The 18,643-nt window shown below is 41.7% G+C and overlaps 1 protein-coding gene across 4 annotated transcripts in view; it reads left to right on the top strand.

Moving 5' to 3' along the window:
* Positions 1-6: 6 nt before the first annotated feature.
* The window catches only part of RHOT1 (ras homolog family member T1), a 68,856-nt gene continuing 50,219 nt past the window's right edge, over positions 7-18,643 (top strand). For all 4 annotated transcript variants that reach the window (XM_008050153.1, XM_021708615.1, XM_021708616.1 and 1 more), the window contains exons 1-2: positions 7-29; positions 17,582-17,640. In XM_008050153.1, the coding sequence (XP_008048344.1) occupies positions 17,608-17,640 (33 nt within the window). In that variant the 5' untranslated portion in view covers positions 7-29; positions 17,582-17,607. The remainder of the gene's footprint in view (positions 30-17,581; positions 17,641-18,643) is intronic.

The following is an 18,643-nucleotide window of genomic DNA, read 5'->3' as shown; positions in this document are numbered from 1 at the left end:
AGACGTGCGGATCCTGCTGGTGGGAGAACGTGAGTTCGCACGCCCCGGCCGGCCCCTGCCGCCTCCGTCGCCCCTGGCTCTGCAGCCCCGGCCCCCTCGCCGCTCACCCCGCTCTCCCCTCCGCGCCCAGGCCTCCCAGCCTCTGGGCTTCCTGTCGGCTGCCCGCCGGCGGCCCTCATCTTCCCGCCGCACCTGGGCCCTCCTGACGCCTCCCTTGCCTGTTCCCCGGCCGTCCTCCCGAGCCGCGTCCCCATTATCCCCAAGTCACCCGGCTTATCGCCCCCCGAAGGTCCTCTCTTCCTTTCCCATTCGAACCCTTTCCTCCAAGGCCTCGTGTTTCCCCGGCCGCCTCCTTTCAAGCCCTCTCGTCTTCCCTGGAGAGTCCCTTGTCCCTGCCGGGCAGGGGCTGCGATCGGCCGACTGACCAATTGGGATTGCGTGAGCAGGCTCCCGGGGAAGCTAGGGGGAGGGCTGCAGAACTATTCGACTCGTGGGCAAGGTCAGGTTTCTGGGGTTTTTTTTGCGCTCGTTGTCTTCACTCCCTTTATGCATTGACATTGAGATATGGAGCTTTAGACCATACTTGCACTTTGCATTGGAATAACTCCTGGTGCTCGCGATATTTCCTCAACAATTTACTCTCAACTTCAAGTTATACAAATGCTCAACGAATGGTAATTATCCGGGAGGATCCTTTAGTCGAGGTAACTACTATTACCCTAAAGCCTAGTTTTTGCCCTCTTTTTACGCATTGTTTATTCCATGGTTATTTGATAGTTAATTCATAAGTAACAACAGGTACACGAGGCCCAGATAGACACACAGATGTTATGAGACCCCCCCTAAAGATTCTTAGATTTCACCTTTTGAAGATATAATAAAGGAGAGATGCCTTTTTTCACTGACATGAAAACAAGATAGCAGGGACTTCTTGATATCATTGCAAGTTACATGAGTCAGTTGCTAGGACTACAATTAAAAAGTGGGCTGAGAAGGGTGGGATTGTTTGTTTTAAAGTACATGAGTTAGTGCTTTAATATTGCCATTGTGAAACATTCTATTCTAGGTGATTTTCCATTCTGGGTAGGCCCTCAGGGTCACTGTGATGCACTCCCAAGGAGAAAGTTAACACATTTTTACCCTCTTCTGTAGTGTTTTTTGATATTCGTTGAAATCTCATCCACTGGCTGTTTAGAGAAATCTTCCTTCAGAATTAGAGTTTAGAAAAGTAAGCTGGGCTCAGTGGCTCAGCCTGTAATCCCAGCACTTAGGGAGGCTGAGCCAGGAGGATAGCTTGAGCTCAGGAGTTCAAGAGCAGCTTAGGCAGCATAGCAAGACCCCATTTCTTTTTCTTTTTCTTTTTTTTTTTTGAGTTGGAATCTCACTCCGTCGCCCAGACTGGAGTGCAGTGGCCGCTCCCGGTCACCGCAGCCTCGACCTGCTGGGCTCCAGCCATCCTTCCGCCTCAGCCTTCCAAGTAGCCGGAATTACAGGCATGCGCTACCACGCCCGGCTGATTTTTTTTTGATTTATTGTAGAGATGAGGTCTTGCCAAGTTGCCTGGGATGGTCTTGAACCCACGGGCTCAGGCAATCCACTCACCTCAGCCTCCCAAAAGCTTAGGATTACAGGCTGAGCCACCGAGCCCGGCAAGACCATTTCTACAAAAAATAAAAAAATTAGCCAAGTGTTGCTGCACACACCTGTAGTCCCAGCTACTCAGAAGGCTGGAGTGAGAGGATCGCCTGCGCCCAAGAAGTGGACGCTGCAGTGAGCCATGATCATGCCATTGCACTCCAGCCTGTGTGGCATGAGACGTCAACACACACAAGCAAAAGAAAGTAAGCTGAGCCAGACATAGTTTACTTTTGGTTTGCAGTTGCAAATTTTAGTTTTTGTTTATAACTGTATCTTAATCAGTATTTCCCATGAACTTCCTTGACAAGGTTCAAGAAGGTGTTATTTAACATATGATTCATGTTGATGCTTTTGGAGCAAAGTAGGGAAAGCAAATTGATGACTTGCTTAAAAAATCTCGATCCTTAAATGTATCATAAAATAGTTTTATAGTATAGTAATTTTTATACTGATTTTTTGAAAAAGATAGATTCTGTTTTGGGTTTAGTTTTGAATATAGGAAGCAATTATATTTCATTCGTATGAAAACATCTACATAGAAATGCTGTACATACAATTGATATTGTCATCCTTAGGACATTTAAGATAAAATGTGTTACTTGTTTAGGAATACATAAAATAATTCAAAATTTGTTAGAAAAATTGCAAGCCATGTTCCTTAAAAATGAAAGCAAGTAAAAGAGTTGATAAAGCTGTACAAATATACAAATGTTCGGATCATAATGAGTGACTTGACACAAAAGAAAACCTTAGGTTTTTTGTTTGTTTGTTTTGAATCAGAGTCTCATTCTGTCATCCAGGCTGGAGTGCAGTGGCAAGCTCACAGCTACTGCAACTGCGACCTGTGGGGCTCAGGCGATCCTTCCGCCTCAGCCTTCCAAGTAGCTGGAACTACAGGTGCATGCTACCACACCTGGCTAATTTTTTGATTTATTTTAGAGACAAGGACTTGAAATGTTACCCAGGCTGATCTTGAACCCCTGGACTCAGGCAATCCTTCTTGCCTTGGCTTCCCAAAGTGCTAGAATTACAGGTGTAAGCCACCATGCCTGGCCAAAAACCTTAAGTTTTTTAGAAAAAAAATTTTTTTTTAGTTAGGTCTCACTGTGTCACTCAGGCTAGAGTGCACGGGCTTGATCCCAGCTCACTGTAGCCTCCACCTCCTGGACTCAGGCAATTCTCCCACCTCAGCCTCCTGAGTAGCTAGACAGGCATATGCCACCATGCACTGTACACGTACGTACACACACACACACACACACACACACACACACACACACACACACAGTTTTGTTTTGTAGATACAGGGTCTCTCTATGTTGCATTACAGGCTTGAGCTACCACCGCTCCTGTACTCCAGTTATTATTTTAAAGGCTGATGTTTTCGGGAAAAATGTTTGAGATTTTACTTTTTGAGGTTGAATGTCAATGTGTGACAGCTGTTTGCCTAGCTGTAGCACTTTTAAGTACTAAGTCTATTTTATTTTATTTTATTTTTTTTGAGTTGGAGTCTCACTCTGTCGCCCAGACTGGAGTGCAGTGGCCGCTCCCGGCCACTGCAGCCTCAACCTGCTGGGCTCCGGCGATCCTTCCGCCTCAGCCTTCCAAGTAGCCGGAATTACAGGCATGCGCTACCACGCCCGGCTGATTTTTTGATTTATTGTAGAGATGAGGTCTCGCTGCTGCCCAGGCGGGTCTCGAACCCGCGGGCTCAGGCAATCCACTCACCTCAGCCTCCCAAAGGCACGGGATTACAGACTGAGCCACCGAGCTCGGCTAGGTCTATTTTAATAGTGGTCTGATACATAGATTTATCTACAACACTGATAAACATGGTAGTGATTTATTGCTTATTTGTCTGATTCTAGTTTTCAGTTGTAGTTTTAAAATGGTTAGCTGAGAGAAACAGGAAAAGCAAAGAAAAAGCATCATCATCTCTGGTATTCTTTAAAGTCGGTTCATTCATTCTCTATCACCTCAGTACATTTTATTGTCATTATCTCTGAACCACATAGTAACAGCTTCATTCACTGAAGTTCTGAAAGGGCTGTGAATGGTTTCAACATGCTGTTGGCTAAACCATTATAGAGTACCATTGAGATGAAATAGATCTTTTCCTGGCCCACTTCTGATCTATCCAATCTTTAATGCTAACTAATTGCTTAATGACTATTTAGTGCTTAGATCCAAGAAGTTAAACTGTATGTAAATTTTAAGGTATTTATTTGCAGAGAAAGCCAAAGTGTTTTAAGTAACATCTGCATCTTGTTTTAATTATTGAACATATCAAATACCATTCAGGCCAAATCAAAAGCCAATTGCTAGTCTTTAGACAAAACAAATTAAAAAAAATTTTTTTTAATGTTCCTACACAAAACTTAGTTCTTCGGTTCATAATTTTTCATGGTCAAATTTTCACTAGTCTGAACTTATATTTAACAAAATTTTATTTAGAATGCTTAACAAATGTCCTTGTTAAAATTAGAAGGAGCTTTTATTTTTTTACTCTTTATTATTTTTACTTTTATCTAAATCTCGTAGCTACATTAAACATATATAGACTAGTTTTAGTGTTAATGGTCTTATTTTTAAATTAAATTGAGATATATTTGTACAGGTCAAACTCGTTAAGAAAGTAGAACTGTTGTCCTCTTTTTAAATGAATTTGGTAGCTCTTAACTGATTGTCTAACTCTGATTGTCACAATCCCTGGTAAGCTAATTCAAACTTTGGCTCTTGCCTAGACTTTCACAGTATACCCTTGACCATTCTCTCTGCTTCTGCTTTCATCCATTCTCCAAATAGTAGGCAGATTAATTTTTATTATTTTATTTTATTTTTTACCTGGGAGCATAGGTTCAAGTTGCCCTGAATGACTATACACGTCCAGATTCATCTTTTAAAAATACCTCATGAGCTGGGCTCAGTGGCTCAGCCTGTAATCCTGCGCTTTGGGAGGCTGAGGTGAGTGGATTGCTTGAGCCCGCGTGTTCGAGACCCACCTGGGCAACTTGGCGAGACCTCATCTCTACAATAAATCAAAAAATTAGCCGGGTGTGGTAGCGCACACCTGTAGTTCCAGCTATTTGGAAGGCTGAGGCGGAAGGATCGCCGGAGTCCAGCAGGTCGAGGCTGTGGTGGCTGGGAGCGTGCCTCTGCACTCCAGTCTAGGCGACAGAGCAAGACTCCAACGCAAAAAAAAAAAACAAACCTTATGGTCAGATGCAGTGGCTCAGCCTGTAATCTCAGCACTTTAGGAGGCCGAGGTGACAGGACTGCTTGAGCCCGGGGGTTGGAGATCAGCTTGGGCAACTTGGTGAGACCTCACCTCTACAATAAATCACAAAAACTAGCCTGGAGTGGTGGCGTGCATCTATAGTTCCAGCTACTTGGAAGGCTGAGGCGGAAGGATCGCCTAAGCCCAGCAGGTTGATTGAGGCTGCGGTGGCTGTGAATGTGCCACTGAACTCCAGCCTGGGCGACAAGAGGAGACTCCAACACACAAACACACACACACACACACACACACACACAAAATACCTTAGATCCTATTCCACACCTTAAAAATTATCCAATGATGTCGCCTTTCACCAGAATAGAGTCCAAACTTTATTTATTTATTTATGAGTTGAGGTCTCACTCTGTTGCCCAGGCTGGAGTACAGTGGCCTGGTCACAATTGACTGTAGCCTTGAACCCCTAGGCTCATGTGATCCTTCCATTTTAGCCTCCCAAGTAGCTGGACTACAGGCATGTGTCACCACACCTGGCTAATTTTTTTTTTTGTATAGATTAGATCTTGCTGTGTTACCTAGTATTATCCGTGTATTATCCTAGTATTATCCTAAAGTATTACTCTCATTACCATGCATATTTGTCCATTTTTCTGTCTGTTGGGCTAGAAGGGAAGCTTCATGAGGACAGGGAATTTGTCATGTTTATTGCTATATCCCCAGCTGCTGGGACAGGCCTGGCATAAGATAGGCACTCAAGTATTTCGTGAAAGAATGAATGAGTTCAAGCTCGTTTTGCTTGTCTGGACTTTCCTTGTTTTCCAAATCACTCCTGTCATAAAAATATAATCATTCTCTTTTCTTGAATCCACTCTTTTGTGGTTATAGCATTTGAAAGGGCAACACTCATTCATTCTCTTGTCTGCATCCCCAAATTTGGTCTGGAGACTCCTGTATTCTGCCAGTAATGTAGATCAATGACTTATGATGCCAATGCTAAGTCTATTTCCTGTCATGTCTTGAATTATAGTTCTTTGCCAAGAGGTTAGCTTTTCTTTGAAACAGCAGAGGCCATTCTAGAGGCTTGAAGGGATTAGGGAAAGGTTCTTTAGGTATAAGAGTCAAAAGACTTTAGTATAAGACCACATTTTTTTAGAAAAAAACTTTCTAAGGTCATTTTAACCATGTTGTTTTCCTTTCTGGTCTTTGTTGGAATGATATTTAAAGATTAAACTGCTCCAGTTTTTTTTTTTTTGAGTTGGAGTCTCACTCTTGTTGCCCAGGCTCACAGCCACCTCAGCCTCCACCTGCTGGACTTGGGCAGTCCTTCCACCTCAGCCTTCCAAGTAGTGGAACTACAGATGCACATCACCACATCCAGCTAGTTTTTGTGATTTATTGTAGAGACAAAGTCTCACCAAGTTGCCCAGGCTGGTCTCGAACCCACGGGCTCAGGCAGTCCTCTCACCTCGGCCTCCCAAAGTGCTGGGATTGCAGGCTGAGCCACTGCACCCAGCCTAAACTGCTCCAGTTTTTTGTACTGTTTACTACCTGGGTGATAGTTTGTGGCCAAGTATGTTCAAACATCTAATGAGGTGAAGATCTTTTCTTGGTCCGTTTCTCATCTATCCAGGCTTTAGTGCTAACTAATTACTTAAAGACCCTTTAGTGCTTAGATCAAAGAAGTTATGCTGTCTATAAATTTTAAGGTACTTATTTGCAGAGAAAGCCAAAGTTCAAATATCCTTGGCCATAGAGAGTCCATTCTGCATAGCCTATCTTATGCATAGAGTCTTTTCTATGTCATTTTTGCTTACATATTGAAAGCTGTTCTCTATTGTCTTTTTTGTTCTTCTTGCAGTAGTTGGTTACTAGTGTTGATGGAGAGGGTTACCTTTGTAGCTGTGTAACAGTGTTTGTCCATCAGGCCATATTATCTGTGTATGGTCAATGAAGTTTTCCTTTGGAATAATGTTTAGCTATTTCCCCAAATGCTAAAGTTTTCCAGTAATAAATATAACTCTGCATTCACCCTCTTCCCCCCAGTGTATTCTAATTACAGTAACCTAGGAAGAGCCAACAAGGCTTCTTAATAAAGAAGCAGATAAAAATGAGGAGTAGGTCTCATTCTTTGCCACTTGAAGCCAGGGGTATTCGTTATCAAGAAAAATAGCCAATATGTCTGGTATCTTGGTAATTGGAACCAGAGAATGTTATTTCTGCTCCATGAATATTAGGAATTTGCTGTCATTTGGAACTAGATGTTCAAAAGATGTGATGAAAAGACAAAGAAATCGGTAGCCTGGATAAATCTAGATAATTTGTTCTATAGTAATGAATTATGTTTTCCATGGATGACCTACTTAGAAGCATGGCGTTTCAGAACTGTGGCATGTTGTGTTGAACTGAATCAGAAGGCCTTCTGTCCTAGGGGATAATTGTGGCTTTGCTTTTAGTTTTTATACATAACTTCAGTATCTTTCAAGCAAAATAGAAGAAATAGAGACCATTAGATTGCTGCCTAACAAAGGATAATTTTTGTCCTCCACATTAATACCATTTGTACTAAATATTTATATCAAATATATTTATATTTTATATATTCAATTATCAATTTTACTTGTAATTATTTGTTTTACATTTTTAATAAAATATGTCATATATTTTTATACTATAATTTTATATTAAATAAAAAGTTTAATTAGTATAATAATTAAAGAAGAGCTTGGAATTTTGTTCCCTCACAAAAATGATTTTTATTTTCTGGAGCAGTTAAAAATATGTAGTCTTTATACTCCTGTTTGCCATTGTTAAGGGACCTTTTTGATTATAGGCTTAAGTAGGTTTTATTTCTCTCTCTTTTTTTTTAAATTGTCTCTGTCACCCAGGCTAGCTGGAGCCTTGATCTCTTGGCCTCAGGCAATCTTTTCACCTCAGCCTCCTGAGTAGTTGAGACTATAGACACATACCACCATGCCTGGCTCATTTTTTTTATTATTTATTTTTTAAAGAGACGAGGTCTCACTGTGTTTCCTAGGCTGATCTTAAACCTGGGCTCAAGCAATCCTTGCACCTCCACCTCCCAAGTGCTGGGATTATAGGTGTGAGCCACCACACCTGGCCCTTAAATAGCTTTCAAAATTTAATGTTCTAAATGTTTTATTATCTTTAAGGCACTCTTATTTCTCAATTAAAATGAGAAATAAATGAACTTGAAGGTGGCCTATTTTTATTTTAAACTTGCTGGTTCATTATTTCTTTTATAATTTCACTCAGGGTTAGGTGGGCCTCAAGTTTAGGTGGACAGACCTTAAGGAAAGCAAAAAAGCTCTAGTTTGGATTCATTGAAGTATTTCCTAACTAATCACATCTGTCTAATACCTTATTAAAGTAGCTGTCATTCATTGCCGTTCCAAAGGAAAACACAAAATGATATTGATGAAAGCATGCTGTTTTTTTCCCCTTAAATTCTCTGTACTCTCTCACTCATGTTCTTTGATTTTTTAAAAAAGATCTTTTTACATTTACTTTGTACAATTAAAGGCATTTTTATATTGTAGTGAGCACTAGATGGCCTTAAATTCTTTTCCAGATGAGGCAGGCTATGAATAAATAAATAAAAATTTTACACTTAAAAAGGTAGTAACTGATATAAATAAACCGAATTTTTCCCAACCTTTGGTATCACTGTTTTGTATGTCTGTATGTTCAAGCATAAGTAAAACTATAACTGTTGCAGTATTTCCAATGCCTTATCTCCTGCCAAGGTGTTTTCTTTCTGTCTCAGAGGCCTGCCCTGTTGGAATGGACCTGGTGGCAGGTTTATATTCTGGCAGGAGTTGCTGCTGCACAGGCAGCCAGAATTGCCCTTCACACTAATGAGCTGAGCTGTGAAGAAGTCTGAATTTCCTCATAATGTTGGTTTTCTGTTTGGAAAATATCACTGGAGACATAGGGGGTCTGTGGGAAAAGACTGTGACCCAGAAAAGGTTGTTCTAATGAGTTTTTTTTTCTTTTTCGAGTGGTGATGCAATCACAGATCACTGTGGCTTCAACTTCCTGGGCTCAGGCGATCCTTCTGCCTCAGCCTCCCAAGTAGCTGGGCTACAGACATGCACCACCATGCCCAATAATTTTTTGATTATTTGTATACAAGAGGCTTCTCTATGTTGCCTGGGCTGATCTCCAACTCCTGGGCTCAAGTGATCCTCCTGCCTTGACCTCCCAAGTTGCTGGGATTATAGACGTGAGCCACTGCACCCAGCTTCTAATGGCTTTTAATAAGACACCTGAAGAAGAATAGCTGGGGTTTTTTGGTATTTTTGAGTTGGAGTCTCACTCTGTCACCGACTGGAGTGCAATGGCCGCTCCTGGCCACTGCAGCCTCGACCTGCTGGGCTCTGGAGATCCTTCCGCCTCAGCCTTCCAAGTAGTTGGAACTACAGGCACGTGCTACCACGCCCAGCTAATTTTTGATTTATTGTAGAGATGAGGTCTTGCCAAGTTGCCCAGGTGGTCTCGAACCCACAGGCGCAGGCAATCCACTCACCTCAGCCTCCCAAAGTGCGGGATTACAAGCTGAGTCACCTAGTCCGGCAGAATAACTGTTTTAAGGGTCATGAGGAGGGAGGCGACTTCAAAGATAATGGGGAACACCAGGTGAAAGCCTGAATTTTGCTAAGGGACCCTGAGTGATTGGGATTAAGGAGCAATGAGCCCTTAACTTTCTTGGAAACTAGTAGCCTTTTAGTGTTTGTGATTGATTTAATTTTGATCACTTTGCTTATCCTTTGTGAACTGTGGATTAAAAGGTAGGTAGGTTGGCTAGGCTCAGTGGCTCAGCCTCCCAAAATTCTGGGATTATAGACGTGAGCCACCACACCTGGGTAATTTTTTTATTTTTTTTTGAGTTGGAGTCTCACTCTGTCACCCAGGATGGAGTGCAGTGGCACATTCACAGCCACCACAGCCTCTACCTGCTGGGCTCAGGCAGTCCTTCCAAGTAGCTTGGACTACCTGTGTGTGCCACCACATCCATTTTATTTATTCATTTATTGTAGAGATGAGGTCTCGCCAAGTTGCCCAGGCTGATCTCAAATCCCTGAGTTTAGGCAATCCTCTCGCCTCTGTCTCCCAAAGTGCTGGGATTACAGGTGTGAGACACTACACCCACCTCAGACCTGTTTTCTAAGGGTGTTCCATGATAGTTTAAGCATCCAATTTAAACAATTAGATAACATCTAGTTCAACCCTTCCCGCCTTTTTTTTTTTTTAACTGATTTAACTGATGATAAAATTGAGGCCTAAAGAGAGTCATTGACAACATATGGACAAACTGTTGATAGTAAAAGCTGGTTCCTGAATCCAGATTTTCTGATCCAGGCCAGTGCTCATTTAACTCCTTTAATTCAAACTTATCATCATTACAACTACCATTTCTGTACTTAATATATGCTAGATATTGTGCTAAGTATTATACTGTTCTCATCTTAATTATTCCTCTGGGCTGGGTACAGTGGCTCATGCCTATAATCTTGGCACTTTGGGAGGCCAAGATGGGGGGACTACTTGAGACCAGGAGTTGGAGACCAGCCTGGGCAACATAGATACCTCATCTCTACAAAAATAAAAATAAAAATTAGCTGGGTATGGTGGTACATACCTGTCCCAGGTTCTCAGGAGACTGAGGCTGCAGTGAGCTGTTATCATGTTATTGTATACCAGCCTGGGCAATAGAGTGAGATCTCAACTTAAAAAAGAAAAAAAAGCCGGGCTCGGTGGCTCAGCCTGTAATCCCGTGCCTTTGGGAGGCTGAGGTGAGCTGATTGCCTGAGCCCGTGGGTTCAAGACCCGCCTGGGCAGCGAGACCTCATCTCTACAATAAAATAAAAAAATTAGCCGGTCGTGGTAGCACGTGCCTGTAATTCCGGCTACTCGGAAGGCTGAGGCGGAAGGATCGCTGGAGCCCAGCAGGTCGAGGCTGCGGTGGCCAGGAGCGGCCACTGCACTCCAGTCTGGGCGACAGAGTGAGACTCTAACTCAAAAAAAAAAAAAAAAAAAAAATTAGCTGGATGTGGTAACATGAATCTATAGTCCCAGTTACTCGGGAGGCTAAGATAGGAGGATCACATGAGCCCAAGAGTTTGATTGACTCATTGCACTCCAACCTGGGTGACAGAGCAAGACCCTGGCTCAACAAAAAAAGAATCCTAACAATTCTATGAGGCTGCTCAGTACTTTCATTTTGTTTTATTCTTTGGAGAAAGGTCTTGCCCTGTCCCCCAGGCTGGAGTGCATTGGCCTGATTATGGCTCACTGCAGCCCTGAACTCCTGGGCTCAAGTGATCCTCCTATCTCAGTCTCATGAGTAGCTGGGACTACAAGCTTGCTCCATTGCACGTGGCTAATTTTTAAATTTTTTGTAGAAATGGGACTTTGCTATGTTGTCCAGGCTGATCTCAAACTCCTGGCCTCAAGGGATCCTCCTGTGTTGGCCTCCCAAAGCATTGGGGTTACAGGCATGAGCTACTGCACTCAGCCAGTATTGTATTTTATAGACAAACAAACTGAAGCTTGATGATTTGCCTAAGGAAGCACAGCTAGTAAGTGCTAGAACTAAGATTTCAACCTCGTTCTGTCTAATTTTCAAGGCTATGTTCTCTTTTCTTCTTCTTTTTTGATGAAATATTTATAAAAAAGGTAATAAAGAATAATATAGCAAATACTTATCACCCAGCTTAAGAAATAAAACATTACCAATCAGTTGAAGCTTCCTTCCCATTTTGTTGTCCTCTTTCTCTTAGAAGTATTATCTATCCCGAGTTTCAGATTTGTGGTTCTTAACTACTTGGGTATGCAGCTGCATTTATTAAGTGCCATGTGATTTGCTGGGAGCTAGGGATTCAACAGTGAAGAGAAAGACTTGTTCTTTGCCCTTGAGAAGTTTCCTGTGGGTGATAATGAAATACTTGTTCCTTAATGTTTTTGGAGATGTTCAGTTTCTAGTTAGAAATGTCACATTTTCATCAAGGAGGTCTAAGAAATCCTTCAATGTATCACTGGTGATATATTGAAAGATTGCCTAAATAGTACACAGATGAAACACTTGTTTTTTTTTTTTAGTCAGAGTCTCACTTTGTCTTCCAAGCTGGAGTGCAGTGGCATGCTTATGGCTACCACGGCCTTGGACCCGCTGGGTTCAGGTGATCCTTCTGCTTCAGCCTTCCAAGTAGCTGGAGCCACGGGCATTATTGTAGAGATGAGGTGTCGCCACGTTGCCCAGGCTGGTCTCGAACCCCTGGGCTCAGGCAACTCTCTCGCCACCTCCCAAAGTGCTGGGATTACAGGCATGTGCCACCATGCCCAGCCTGAAACACACTGTCTTAAGAATGCACATGTCTCAGCTGGATCACTGATTATTAATTTTTTTATCCTAGAGACCAAAGTATAGATTGTTTTTAAATGAGCGTTTTGATTTCCTGCAATGTTTAGAGACTTTTGGGAGAAATAGATATCTCTTTCCTCCCCTCCCCTCCCTTCTCCTTCCCCCAATCCTTCATTTTTGTTTTTTTTGTTTTGTTTTGTTTTTGAGTTGGAGTCTCACTCTGTCACTCAGACTGGAGTGCAGTGGCTGCTCCCGGCCACCGCAGCCTTGACCTGCTGGGCTCCGGTGATCCTTCCGCTTCAGCCTTCCAAGTAACTGGAATTACAGGCGCGTGCTGCCATGCCCAGCTAATTTTTTGATTTATTGTAGAGATGAAGTCTCACCAAGTTGCCCAGGCGGGTCTCGAACCCACGGGCTCAGGCAGTCCTCTTACCTCAGCCTCCCAAAGTGCTGGGATTACAGGCTGAGCCACTGAGCCCGGCTCATCCTTCATTTTTGAATAGGGTATTTGAAGATAACACTTGATCCATGCCTTTATTGCAATTTTGTCATTATTGTTATTATTATTTTAGAACAAGCTCTTGTTGTGTTGCCTGGATTGAACTCCTGGGCTCAAGTGATCCTCCTGCTTGGTCTCCCAAAGTGCTGGAATTATAGGCATGAGCCACCACCCCCGGCCCCTTGTCTGTCTTATTTAATACATTTTTCATATTATCTCCACATAGTATCTTCTTTTTTTTTTGTTTTTTCTGAGTTGGAGTCTCACTCTGTCGCCCAGACTGGAGTGCAGTGGCCGCTCCCAGTCACCGCAGCCTCGACCTGCTTGGCTCCGGCGATCCTTCCGCCTCAGCCTTCCGAGTAGCCGGAATTACAGGCATGTGCTACCACACCCAGCTGATTTTTTGATTTATTGTAGAGATGAGGTCTCACCGAGTTGCCCAAGTGGGTCTTGAACCTGTGGGCTCAGGCAATCCACTCACCTTAGCCTCCCAAAGGCGCGGGATTATAGGCTGAGCCACCGAGCCCGGCTCACATAAGTATCTTCTAAGACTAAACTTTGTACTTAGAAGACAATGAGGTAAATAACTATCAAATGAACTAATACTAAGAATCTGCACAAAAAAGACGAGCCATGTAGAAGCGTAAGTTAATACTCTATATTCTCGTGTTTTTCCTGTTTGGTTCAGGCAGGGAGCAAATCTATCTGGGTGGAACTAGCACTTTTGAATAGAAGGTCTATTACAATGTTTCTCTGTTTTTTAGCTATTACTTACTTTGATAAATAAAAAACTCATGTTTTGATGTCCATACTCTTCAATTCTGATACTACCCAGAGTTAGCATCAGATCCCAGGAGTTAAAGAGCAAGATTCCCAACAAGGTTGCTCTTACGTCAGATGCCAGGTGCAAGTCTGAAATGGCACACTACAAATTCAGGTTTCTGACCACCTCCTCAGGTTGTTATTCCCTAGAACAATACACAGAACTCAGGAGAGTGCAGTACTTACCATTGTTGATTGTTGCAGAATAGTTCAAAGGAGTAAGTAGAGGAATAGAGAGCTACAGTATCTCTATTCTATGTTCTAACAAATGAACAGCCAGATGAAGAGGTACATAGGGAAAGGTCTAGAAGAGTCCCTAGTGCAGGAGAGTGTGTCCCCATAGGGGTATACCATGTTTCTACTGTAGCAATATATTCACCAACTAGGAAACTCTCCTGACTTTTGATGTCTAGAGTGTTTATATGGGGTCTCATTATGCAGGCATGATTAGTTAAATCATTGACCATGTAGTTGAAACTTAATCTCCAGCCTCTCTTTCTTCCTTGGAGGTTTTGGGGGTGGGGCTGAAAGTTCCAGCCCTCTATGTAGTTGTTTTTTCTGATGACCATCCCCAATCCTGAAGATATCTTGTTTTGCTTCCCTCTTCCCTACCCCCAAATGAATCACCTTGTTAGGATGAACTCGGATGTGACTGAAGGGGCTCATTATCATAACAAAAGACACTCCTGTCATTTGGGGTATCAAAGGGATTCTGATGCTCTGTGTAAGAACTAGGGACAAAGACCAGAGGTATTATTATGTTACACCCTCTTCAATATTATTTGAAATTTTAACATTTATTTTTTTTGTTGTTGCTGAAAACAAATTGAACAAAGTAATTTTGCAATGTGTTTATTTTTATTTATTTATTTATTTTTTGAGTTGGAGTCTCACTCTGTTGCCCAGGTTGGAGTGCAGTGGTACCCTCCTGGCCACTGCGGCCTTGACCTGCTGGGCTCAGGCGATCCTTCCACCTCAGCCTTCCAAATAGCCAGAACTACAAGCACGCGCTACCACGCCCAGCTAATTTTTAAAATTTATTGTAGAGATGAGGTCTCACCATGTTGTCCAGGCTGGTCTTGAACTTGTGGGCTCAGACAGTCCTCTCACCTCGGCCTCCCAGAGTGCTGGGATTATAGGATTGAGCCACCATGCCCGGCCTATTTTTATTTAACTTTTTTTTTTTTTTTTTTTTGAGTTGGAGTCTCACTCTGTCTCCCAGACTGGAGTGCAATGGCCACTCCCAGCCACCGCAGCCTCAACCTGCTGGGCTCCGGTGATTCTTCCGCCTTAGCCTTCCGAGTAGCTGGAACTATAGGCGTGCGCTACCACGCCTGGCTGATATTTTAACTTTTTTAAAAATTTGAGTCAGGGTATCACTGTATCACTCAGGTTTGAGTGCAGTGGCACAATCACAGCTCACTGCAGCCTCAACTTCCTGGGTTTAGGCATTCCTTCTTCCTCAGCCTCTTAAGTAACTGGAACTACAGGTATGCGCCACCATATCTAGCTAATTTTCTGTAGAGGTGGTGGTCTCATTATGTTGCCTAGAATTGCAGGCATGAATCACCACACTCGGCCAGAATGTTTATTTTTTAATTGCCTCAGCAGTTACCTACTATTCCCAGCTCTCCAGTGGCTTTTAAGAAAATCTTTGAATGGGAACTCTGCCATGCCAGACTGGAATGACTTTAAACATCTAAATAAAATACACTCAAGGCAGGAGTGGTATAGAGAATGGTATAAAAAAGAGAAAGCACTGGCTTGACCATCAGAAGATGAGTTATTCTCTTAAGTCTGGAACTAATCTTTTAGTGAGATCTTGAGAAATTGACTGTTTCTGGTTCCCCACCCCACCCTTTCTTATCTGAAAATTTTCGAGGAGCTGAATAAGCTGATCTCATTAACTGGGTTCTAGCAGTTCTGTGATAATGGGCTCTGGACTCAGTGATATCTTGGAACTCAGTGGAATATTACCTTATTGTCAGCCACTTGAAAAGGGCCCAAGCCTTCTTACACAAGCCAACTGAAAAGATCCATAGAAATCGGATGACACCTGTTAAATCTAATCTGTTCCTCACCAGCAGTACTCAGTTGTGCACAACACTCTTTAAGTTTTGACTCTCTTTCCTGTGTTTCAACCATTCATTGTTTTTCCCAGAGATTTGACTTGTGTTTTAGTTCACTCTTTCTTTTATTTTTTTTTTTTTTGAGTTGGAGTCTCACTCTGTCACCCAGACTGGAGTCTGGCCGCTCCCGGCCACCGCAGCCTTGACCTGCTGGGCTCCGGCAATCCTTCCACCTCAGTCTTCCAAGTAGCTAGAACTACAGGCATGCGCTACCATGCCCGGCTTAATTTTTTTTTTTGGTTTATTGTAGAGATGAGGTCTCGCCAAGTTGCCCAGGTGAGTCTCGAACCCACAGGCTCAGGAAATCCACTCACCTCAGCCTCCCAAAGCGCAGGATTACAGGCTGAGCCTCTGAGCCTGACCACTCTTTCTTTTAATCATTTAAGAAGGGAATGTGACTTTTCTAATATACATTTCTATTTCTTTTATGTTTAGACACTATAATTTGCTATTATGGCAGAGATTAATAGGCAGGTAGACTGTTTTCCTCTAAAATCACAAAAGGGTTTAATTGATAAGTAGTTCTAACAGTATAATTATGTAATCAGAAAGTTATGGGAATAGAAAAATTTCATAATAAAAATTAAGATTTTAAGATTGTATATTAGAAAGAATTTCTAGAATAGAAAATATAACAGAAAATTTTATTTGTTTTTACCTTGTTACTAACTCTTCAAATAGACACTCTAGAAAATAAATAATGTAGAGAAGTAGGCACTCTGATGTTCTGTTGATGAGGCTATGAATTGGTTTATTCATTTTTGGAGGTAATTTAACAAAATCTATTAAAACAAAGAATAGCATGTGTGCTTACTTGAGTTCCATTTGGAGGAGTTTATCCTGTAGAAATACTAATTGTAGCATTATTTATAAAGGTGAAAACTTGGAAAAAATCCAAATGTTCAGTGTTAGGAAATTACATTAATAAATTATAATATGTCATACAATGGATTCTTATTCAACTATCAAAAATAATGCAGGAGATTTTCTTAATGTTAATATAAAACAGATTTATTATTGCTATTTTTAAACATTGTGGTAAAAATATGCAACACAATACTTATCATTTTAACCATTTATAGGTATACAGTTTAATGGCATTAAATAATTCACAAAGTTGCATAATCCTCACTACTATTTATAACTACAACTTTTTCATCATCCCTAACAAAACTCTGTCCCTATTAAATAGCAACTTTTCTGGAGGTTTTTATGCACTGACATGGAATATGCCCAAATGCATAATTAAGTGATAAAGGAAAATTGCAAAGTAGTGTGAATACTATGATTCTACTGTGGTAAATTGTTGTAAGTTAATATAAGTATAGGAAAAATCTGAGAGAATTTATATATGAAATCATTAGTAGGGGATATTGTGAGAAATTTTTACTTTGACAGTATGTATTTTGGTAATTAAAAAAAATTAACTTATTTATTTATTTATTTGAGTTGGAGTCTTTGTTGCCCAGGGTAGGGTGCAGTGGCACGAATATAGCTACTGCAGCCTTTTAGGTAGTCCTTCTGCCTTGCCTTCCAAGTCTACAGGCATGTGCCACCACACCCAGCTAATTTTTTTATTTATTGTAACATCTTGGCTTGTTATCCAAGCTGGTCTCAAACTCCTGGGCTCAGGTAATCCTATGGCCTCAGCCTACCAAAGTGCTGGGATTACAGGTGTGAGCTACCACACCTGGTTTGATAATTAAAAAAAAAAAAAAAAAAAGAGTATGTGTTACTTTTAAGTATTGTACAAAAAGTTGTTCATTTGGTTGCCTTTGATTTTGACGAACAAATCACAGACTTCCTTATGTGGTTGCTGAATTTTAGCTTATATGGGTCCTAAACACCTTATTAAAGTCCTGATTTTCTTTTCACAGCTAGAGTTGGGAAGACATCACTGATTATGTCTCTGGTCAGTGAAGAATTTCCAGAAGAGGTAAACTTTTGGCATGTGTTTCCTCTGACAGTTGTGACTTTTCAAAAGGCTTGTATTAGTTTATTGGTGATATCCATGACATGTAGTGTAGGAGAAAGAATCAGACTATATCTAAATTCACTGAAGCCCATCCATTTCCTACCTTTGACATTATCTAGGACATTTGTCCTCTCTGTGCCTCAGTTGTCTCATTTGTAAATTGGGAACTGAAAGGGATATAGAGATCATCTAAGCTGTGTAACCCTTTCTTAAAAATAACATTTTGCTCATAGCCCAAAATATAAAAAAGATGATGAGTGTTCCGTGAGTTGAAGTTAAGGTGAAAGGGCTGGATCCCTGCTTCCTTCTGCCTGACACTCCTGGTCTTGGAGGTGTTTTTGTCAGAGCCATTGGAATTATGACACTGAAACGAATTTGTTCCATTTTTGCCCACCTCAAAGGATTGTTGAGGATCTCAAATGAGATGAGTGCAGTAGTAGTGAAGTGTCACCAAGAGTGGTAAGGTGGTTTTGTCATTACTAGCAGTGTATTTTCATTTTGGAAGTTCCAGTGTGAGGCACTACTGGCTAAATCCTTATGTAAAGTTAGGATATTGTTATATGGAATAGGATCCATGCAGTGGGATGAAAATGATTTCTATTTATTTTCTTTCTCATGTAGTAGGTATTATTAGTGTCACAGTTTACATTTACCTTTTTTTTTTTTTTTGAGTCAGGGCCTCCTTCTGTCACCCAGGCTGGAGTACAATGGCACAGTCAGGGCTCATTGCAGCCTCCAGGGCTTGCTGCAGCCTCCAGCTCCTGGGCTCAAGTTATCCTCCTGCATCAGCCTCCCATGTAGCTGGGACTGCAGGTGTGTGCTGCCACACCTAGCTAATTTTTATTTTTTTTATTTTTATTTATTTATTTATTTATTTTGAGTTGGAGTCTCACTCTGTCACCCAGACTGGAGTGCAGTGGCCGCTCCCGGCCACCGCAGCCTCGACCTGCTGGGCTCCGGCGAT

Source organism: Carlito syrichta, unplaced genomic scaffold (genome assembly GCF_000164805.1).
Source record: "Carlito syrichta isolate Samal-C Ts95f unplaced genomic scaffold, Tarsius_syrichta-2.0.1 Scaffold143099, whole genome shotgun sequence".
Lineage (NCBI taxonomy): Eukaryota > Metazoa > Chordata > Mammalia > Primates > Tarsiidae > Carlito > Carlito syrichta.
The sequence above is the reverse complement of the archived record's forward strand: the minus strand, read 5'-3'. Positions and strand labels throughout refer to the sequence as shown.